The 9,109-nt window shown below is 27.3% G+C and overlaps 1 protein-coding gene across 1 annotated transcript; it reads right to left on the bottom strand.

Moving 5' to 3' along the window:
• Window positions 1-1,024: 1,024 nt before the first annotated feature.
• Window positions 1,025-3,192, bottom strand: LOC123299575 (cell division cycle-associated protein 7-like). Its single transcript, XM_044881816.1, has 4 exons — window positions 3,078-3,192; window positions 2,726-3,013; window positions 2,144-2,656; window positions 1,025-1,833 (listed from the first exon to the last, which is right to left on the bottom strand). Exons 1-4 carry the CDS (start codon window positions 3,141-3,143, stop codon window positions 1,438-1,440), a joined length of 1,263 nt encoding a protein of 420 aa, XP_044737751.1. The 5' UTR covers window positions 3,144-3,192; the 3' UTR covers window positions 1,025-1,437.
• Between the last annotated feature and the right edge of the window lie 5,917 nt (window positions 3,193-9,109).

Raw genomic sequence — 9,109 nt, 5'->3', positions numbered from 1 at the left:
ACGATTTAAATACCTTAGAAGATGTTGCGAAAAGTAAATATTTAATTTTTACAAATTCATGGTCGGTAGCCAATGAAACATTTCCATCCGATTCGAATGATCCTACACTAAAAAAATTATTTTTTAAAACTCAATTGTACAGCAAGTATGCAAATTACACGGAAGTTGCACAAGGCTTTTATGCTGTCTTAGGTCGTTATGGATTGGGAGATGTTGCATTGTATCAAAAACAATATTTATCAACGAAAGGTGATTTAATGTTGCATTTTGTGAAACAGTGTCCACGTAAATATCATTTAACGTATATTTTACCAAAAAATTCAATATTTCGTAATCAAATTAATCGTTTTATATCACGAATGGTTCAAAGTGGATTACCACAAAAATGGTTACAAGATATGAAATTTAATGAAACTCATTCGCATAGACATTATTTAATTCAGAAAACAATTAATGAAACGGAATATTACGAGTATTCGTTAACGTTAGAAGATTTACAAGTACCATTTTTTATTTTGATTATCGGATATACAATTAGTATTGGGATACTCATTATTGAAGTGCTTAAAAAGGATTTTATTATTAAAATCTTATGTGAACGAAAACATCGAGTTCCCTAATAAAAAGTTAGGTTTTTGAAGAAAAACATTTTTTGATCATTTTTGAATTTTTTCCTTAGAGGGTAAGTCAAATCTTAGATGCCCTGGAGGGAAAAATATTTTCAGAAATAACAATTCTTAATTGGACTGTCTAACTCAGGCTTAATAAGCCTAGATACTCTGAATTAGACAGTCCAAAAACGTTAAAAAATCAAAGTTATTCAGAGTTCCTAAGACTATTTCAGAGTTTCTAAGACTTATTCTTTCTTCAAATATTATTTTCCACCAGGGTGCAACGCAAAAGGAACTGGCTATTTATTAACAATGTGCACTAATTTTTTTATAAAAGCTTAAAATGCTATCACGTTTGGAATTAAATTTTTATCGCCACTAAAAACAATGTTGAAAAGAAACAAAGTCTGAAAAATGTTGATGAATTGCAAATGTTAACTTTGTAAATCAAATTTTACCAAAATTTAGCCGTTTTCAAGATATTGTTGCATCCTAAAGTTTTAGAAAACGATTCTTGGTTTGATAATTCTAAGCATTACATTATAAGCTTTAGAATGGAATAAATAAAACTTGACACCTCTGTTGACATATACAAAATTTTGCTTGACTATTTTACTGAAATGTGTCCGAATTTCATTGATGCAGTTCTCAATTTTCTCTCTCTAAAGGCAAGTGGTCGCCGATTAATTGACATAAGTCTCAGATTCGAAGTAAAAAAAACCGAATGTGTTAAATTCTGAAATTAAATGACTATTTCGATGGCAGTGCACGAATAATGCAAAAAAAAAGTCGTGATGCTTGCGTTATTTTTAATTTTAGCTTGTAGTTATGATGTTTTCCGTTGTTTGTAAAATGCAGTGGTAATTTTTGATTGTTTTAGTCGAGCTTTTTCAGTTAATCGTTTCTTATTATACCCTAATAAATTCTCTTCATCTAAAATTTCTTCATAACTATTCTTCTTTCGTAAATTTGTGTAAGTTTTCAAATTATTTTGATATTCCGTAAAAATATCTGAATCATTTGAATTATTATCAATTTCCCGTTTTCCATTCATCGGTTTTTTAGACGCATTTCTAGGTGATTTACGCCTTTCAGTTGGTAAATCAGTTTTTAGTGTGTTTCTTTTAACTTTTGGGGGTGTTTTCTTTTTAACATCATCTTTCATCTTTTTAGCCTGCTCTTCATTTACTTCTTCTGTATCTTGTTTAACCAAAGGTTCAATCTAGAAAAAATAATATAAGCTTTTAACTCTTATTTTTACAAGAAATCATGTGGGTTTTTGGGTTTTATTAAGAGTGGTTTTCGAAATATTACTTGGGTCAAATGCGTCGTAATTTTATGACAAACCCGTTCCGATGACTGCTGTAGTAAAAGGTAAATTCTTTTAAGCCATCGCTTCGATACGGAACACACTTGTGGACATTTGTGGCAAGTCCAAAGTAGGAAATAAAAGAACGGGGCACGTATACCGGACGAATAATTTACAAATTTCCTCAAAATAATATTTGAAAGCTCTCTAAAATTATACTTACCAAAACTTTTAGTTCCTTTAAATTATTTCCGGGTGAAAGTTGATGTTGTTCCTTACAAATATTTCCTTCAAGTAAATCCGAATCATTTGCGTCATTCTCAATTGAATCATTATTCTGATCAATTTCATGTTCATTCGTATCAGTTTGACCATTGCGACAAGATGAACAGACACAGATTTGTCGACAAGGTGGACATTTCCAATTAGGATCTTTAAGTGCAGCGGCAACAGATTCATTGTAACGTTTTTGTAAGCATGGTCCACAAAATTGACCTCGTACACTCACACAAAATCCACTTCGGCAAATTGTTTTCGTATCCATTGATTTCAATTTACATTGATGGCAGAATGTACCGTCTTTGGAGCAAATTTTATTTGTAACTTTATCAAGTATTTGGGTAATTTCTTCATCAGTGATTTCATCGGGCTGGCGTATTAATGGTGGGGTTTCATCAATGTCATATTTTACATGCGTTGTTTGATATTTATACGAAGGAACTTTTAATGATTTTTTCTGAAAGCAGAAAAACAAATTGTATCAATAATGTAATGATTTTTCTGGCAGTCGTATGAGGAAACCTACCTGGAAACTGAATTCTGAATATAAATCAGTTACTTTATTAAGTTTTCTAACAGTTTTAGTTGTCTCGTGAATCTCTTCTATATCATTAAAACTATACTTTGGTTTTTTACCCTGAATTCTAGTCGATTTACGTTTTCCTGTTGGTATCTCAACTTTGAATCGCATAGATCTATCACATTTTGGTGTTTTTCTTTTAACTTTTGGAGGCGTTTTCTTTTTTTTAGTCTCTTCGAATTCTTTAAAAAATTCTTTATTGAATTCCTCAACTTCGTTAAACATCGATTGAAACTAAACAAAAAATATTTTTGACATGTAATTTGTAAATATATCAATATCGAAAATAAATAATTACCAAAGCTTCTTGTTCTTTTAAATTTTTTTCTCGTAAAAGTTCATATTCACTCTTTTCATTATCCATTTTCAAATGTTTATTTTATAAAATAATTATATAAAAAGTTTAAAAATTTACAATTTGCATAAAATTCAACAAGTTGTTTAACACTAAACGCATTGCTCTTTAATTTACCGCCAAAATAATTTATTTTAATTAATGGGTTGTGTTCTGGACAGACAGGACAAAAAAAAAGACCTTGGAATTTTTTTAATAATATTTATTGGTTTGTTTTGATAAAATATTACTTCTATAAACTTTTTTCTTAGTATTTGGTGAATCTTTAAAGACCCTTCAAAATTGTTTGTGAACTAGGAGAGGATATAATGGCGTATGACCTTTAAAATTCTATAAACAGTTTCAATTTCAAATAATAGGGAATATTCATGAAATTTAAATTTGGTTCAAATATTTTATTCCTTAACTTTTATGCCTGGACATTTCAACTAAACCATTATTTTAGTAGTTAATATCTTTTTAATTACTTAAAATTAATTAATAAAAGTACAAATTCAGTGAGGGCATTAAAAAATTTCTAAAACGGAAATTCAATTTTTTATACGGACGTGACATCATAGTACGGGCTTGTCAAGTTTGTTGACATACCATATGATATTAATTACGTACATTTTATATGGTATTTCATTAAATTCTACAACTTTTTATTAGAAAACTTAATGAGTGTAAATTCTGTGTTGTAAATTAATTTTTTTAAAGTGTAAATTATACATTGAACTGTCACCAATTGACAGATCGCGTACTTATACGTCATCAACAGAGAGCGCCAAAAAACTGCCTTTAAATATCTCAAAACTATAATGTATTTTAAATATTTTTTCACAATTAATTAACGCATTTGTAAGCAGTATTTATATTTTTTACTTTATTATAACGGTGTAAATAATTAATTAAAAATATAAAAAAAATACATGAATATTCTCTATTTCTAAGATAGATCAGTGGATACGAACACGAATCATCAGATTGATGTATTTTAAACTAGGTCAGGCAGAATTAAAGTAAAAATTACGATATTTTTTTCTATAATCATTGGAATCCTACATAAGTAAAATTCAGTTGGAAAATTTTCTGTAAGTTTTTGGGGTAATAATTTTCAGAAGTCATAAACAGTTACATTCTAGTCTATTAAGTGAATGCGCCATCCATTTAAATTTGTAAACAAATCTGAAGATAGTTCTAAATTTCGTCAACAGATGTAGATACTTGAATGCATAATTTATAAAAAGATTAAAATATTGTTATTTAATATTTATTAATGATTTCGATTAAAAAAACCAGTGACAAATTAAATTACATCTTCTGCTAATGATTTTCAAAAAACCAATATAATTATTTTCTCATTGATTAAAAATTTACTTAAGCGTAACTAATTAGGTGCTGGAAGATAATTAGGGTAATTTTTTTCTTTTTAGGATTTTCCAAGAGACTTTAAAAAAAAAACAGAACATTTATTTTCCCATAGAATCAGAATGTACAATTTCCTTTAATCTCATTAAATATTAATTAAGTAAATTCCTTTGTCCCTTTATTAAACTATAACGTAGCACATGCAGTAATATGGGAATTTTATGTCATACTTTTATTTTTTGTTATTTACGATTAATAACTGACCAACAAAAATAAATTAAAATGTTTTATCTTTACACCAAAGTTAAGCTAGCTAATGAAAAGCTTATTTGGGTATTTTGCTTTAGACGAGAGTCATGTTTGCGTTAAATATGACAATTTGCCGATGGCTAATTCTAATTCAAACAATTTTTGGTTCAAGGTAACTACGTCCACGGGCTTACGTTTGATTATTTCAACAATTCAACATTTAGTAGTTTGAAGATCTGAAGAACGACAAACTCTGTCCGTGATGTTGTACAATTATTATGGATTGTAGAAGAGCTATTACCATTATAAAAATCTTTTAACCTCAAGTTTTAACTAATTTAAAAATGCAGTTCGAAATGCATACTAAATTTTTCTTCAGGCAATTTTTATATCTATATTTATTTATTTTTTAAATAACTATATACATCAAAATAATTAATAATTACATTGCTCAGATAAATTCATTCAAAATAGAAAACTTTCCATTTAAATGGTCCCGTAGGCAAAGAATATATGATCGAAGATGCCTCTACCTTAATAATTTAATAATTACATTTCCGGAGATTTGTGATATTTATAAATAAAAATCTGATTACGTATAATTTACTAAGAGTAATGAAAAAATTTTGATAACGAAATATTCTCGGGTCAAGATCAAAACTTGAAATTTCATAACAGTAATTTAATGACGTTCGAACGACATAGACAATAGATAGATAACAAGTTCTAAATTTTAAATACTCAGAAGTTTCAAAATTGATACCGAATGCTGTTTTCGAAAAAATGTTTCGAACAAAAGTTGTTAGTATATTTTTATTAGAAATAATTTTGTAATTTTGATCTCTAATTTATTATTAATGTCCAAAGTCGATATCTCGAGATATACCTACTAAAAGTAATTCCCTAAGAAATACATAGATATGCAACGGACTGGGGAATGCAAAAATCGATATTTCCCTTGAATACTTGGTACAAAGAAATAACAAAAATGTGAATTACTATAAATTATTAATCAGATGAAATAACTTTTATCTCATTTAATTTTCCCCAAGAATGTGAAATTCTGTATATGACGTAAAAAATTTTTTGACTCTTTCAACTAATTAACACCATCTACGTAAAAACCAATTTTAAAGTTTTTATTTCTACGTGATTGATTGTTGAATAAATTATTGTGCAAAAAGTATTAATTACAGCGTCCGGTTTTTTTATTTATTTTATTATTATTATTTTTAAATTTTATTTACAAAAAAATGCCTTTCGGCTACATCAGCTAAAAGCTTGTTGTAAGGTAATTGTTAATTTTTTGATCAGAAATTTCAATGTGCCCAAAGCTTTGTATTAAATAGTTTTTGAGACATTTCGAGAGAAAGGTCCCCATCATCTTAGTATGACTACCATTGACAGTACAATGCACTTTTAACTCCAAAATTATCCACTGGGAGCGTCGTTTTGATTGTCCCTACCATGACTACTATTGACAGTACAATGACTACACAGTACGCACCCAACGAATTCGACTATGTTCATACTTAATGGAATTTTTAATAAATCGAAGTAAATATTGATGAATATTATTTATAAAAGAAGGAGTTTACGCCATCCACTTGTCAAATTAAATCATGTTGCCGAGTTAATTATCAAATTTTATTTTGATACGTTTGTATCAATATCTCAGTCATTGTCGTGCCTTTTTAATAGCTATCACGTATTTAAAGAAATCTAATAAAAAACACAGCAGTCAATCAGTATAACTTAAAACAAGTACAATGTTCAATTAAATAAAGATTTTACAAAAATAATGAAGATTATTAATTATTATGAATTAAAATAAATCGGTGAGTGTGAGTGTAGTAATACAAACATAAAAAGTATGGTTCGGTAGCACTCTGTTTGACAAACCGTTACGGTATATGAGGGGGTATTTTCCAATGTTTTTAATTATTTAAAAATTTGTAATTAATAGTATTAACCCAGATTATATTTTTTTCTAAATCAAGTTCCTAATAAGCTTAAAATAGCTTAGCAACATATTTGTAACTTTTAAAGTAAGTATGAAAAACGATTTCGTCCATTTTTCTAATAGATTCAGTCTTATCACGATTTGAGCATAGTAGTTTATGAGAAAAACGATATTTTAGGTCGATTTTTGAAGTTATTTCGAAAACTACTCATCCAAATGTTAAATCAACCCGTTTTTGGATTTTTTGGGTCAAAATTACCTTATATAATGAGTTTTATCCAAATCGGAAACGATAAATTTTTCTCGATTTTTTGTAATTTTTTTAAGGGGTACCCCTTTGAAAAAATCGAAAAATTCACAAAAATTTTTTTTATTTCGGAATTTGATAAAAGTCAGTTTATATGATAATTTTGACCCAAAAAATTCAAAAATCGTGTTAATTTGGCGGTAGAGCTAGTAGTTTCGGAGAAAAACGATATCTTGGATCCATTTTTGAAGTTATTTCGAAAACTATTCGCCCAAATGTTAAATCAACCCGATTTTTGGATTTTTTGGGTCAAAATTACCTTATATGATGAGTTTTGTCCAAATCGGAAACGATAAATTTTTCTCGATTTTTTGTAATTTTTTTAAGGGGTACCCCTTTGAAAAAATCGAAAAATTCACAAAAAATTTTTTGTTCCGGAATTTGATAAAAGTCAGTTTATATGGTAATTTTGACCCAAAAAATTCAAAAATCGTGTTTATTTTGCAACTGAACAAGTAATTTCGGTAAACAAGGAACAAGTAAAAACGATATCTCGATTATGTACAACACGTTCATGTTCCTGGCAAGGAACTTCTGGTATAAAAATTGCCATTTTACTATAACTCCATCTGTTTAATTATTAATTTCTGTTTAATTCTGTATATGTACGTTCGAAATTCAAGTTATTACGCCTCAAAATTGGTTTTGGACATTTTCCTTACTCTTATAAAACTTACAACTTATATAACTTTCAAATTATTATAAAAATAAATAAAATAATTTTGTCATAAACTCACGTATGATCCTTCCATTTTCGACAAAAATAAATTTTCAACTGATCTATTAGCTACAGAATCCTAATGACCATAATTATAATGAAAAAAAAATCAAAAAATAAAAACAAAAATTTTATACTTATCACATCCAATTATAATACATAAAATTACATATAACTATGGGGATAAATAATAAAAACATTGTTTTATTTTCATAATATGCCTTTAATAATATTATTAAATTTACAAAATTTATTAGAGTGGGGAAATTCTTGATAGATTTTAATGTATAAATGTATAATCTCATTTCTATCACATAAAAAAAACATTAATTAATCATGTAGACAATACTATGCAGTAAATGGTTCTGAAAGACTTTATCCACTCAGTAAACAACATGTCATCTTTATAATCTCACAAAAGTCATCATTTAATAAGATTTGAATGTCTTAATTTCTTAATTTTATCCAAAATTAAATCTGGACTGGATTGCATTTATGACTTACATTGAAAATTTAATATTATTGTCTCACAAATTTAAATAAATAATTATGATAATTTACATTTGAAAAATAATATTTGTGCAATTTGATTTCTTATTTTCACAATTTTTAATGCATTAAGTTTAATTAATTAGTGTTTTTCAATAATTTTAATTTGACATTTCCTATAACATTAACATGTAAAGAATTACAAATTAGTCATAACAGCCTCCTTTAGCGCCAAAATTTTTCACTGAAGCGCTGGCATTGATTTTTTTGACACAATGAATAGGGATTTTTTTCTTATAAAAATGGCAAAAATGCGGAAATTGTTCTTCAAGAACCGGAAACTACGGTTCAAAACCGGAGTGTTGGCAGACCTATGTCCATTTTATTGTTTTTATTTACTAAAAATTGTGTAAATCTTGTATTCGATTATACATATCATTTTATAGATGATTCGTCAAAGTTGATCATTCAAAGCTCTAACAAGTCCAGGATTTTCAGTACTTTTTAAGAATGATAGATGATACATGTGTTTATAATTTTGCTACAGAGCCCTAACCTCACATATACAATACTTATTAATTGTGAATACATATACTACATATATTATTATTAAATGCAACAGTTTTTTTTCAACATGTTGTTCGTCTACAATACATAATATATGATACAAAATATATATAATATAATAAAAAAAATATTATACATATACACATATATAAGTTCATATACCTCGTGTTTTAAAAACAGTTTTACCGCGTGGAGCATCTGATTCAGTTGTAGTACTTGTGCCTTCAATTTAATATTATAGTTGATTTTATTTTAAATGTGTGTTCGTTAGTTTTTAATATTTCAAAAAAAATTATAATCCCGCGTCGTAAATATTTACTTTATTTTTTTGT

Source organism: Chrysoperla carnea, chromosome 5 (genome assembly GCF_905475395.1).
Source record: "Chrysoperla carnea chromosome 5, inChrCarn1.1, whole genome shotgun sequence".
Lineage (NCBI taxonomy): Eukaryota > Metazoa > Arthropoda > Insecta > Neuroptera > Chrysopidae > Chrysoperla > Chrysoperla carnea.
This window is presented reverse-complemented; position numbering and strand designations above follow the sequence as displayed.

Coding starts and splice junctions, on each gene's coding strand:
- LOC123299575 (XM_044881816.1), bottom strand. CDS start 3,143: ATGGATAATGAAAAGAGTGAATATGAACTTTTACGAGAAAAAAATTTA. Junction 3,014..3,077: donor TAAAAGAACAAGAAGCTTTG/GTAATTATTTAT, acceptor TTTTTTGTTTAG/TTTCAATCGATGTTTAACGA. Junction 2,657..2,725: donor ATTCAGAATTCAGTTTCCAG/GTAGGTTTCCTC, acceptor TTCTGCTTTCAG/AAAAAATCATTAAAAGTTCC.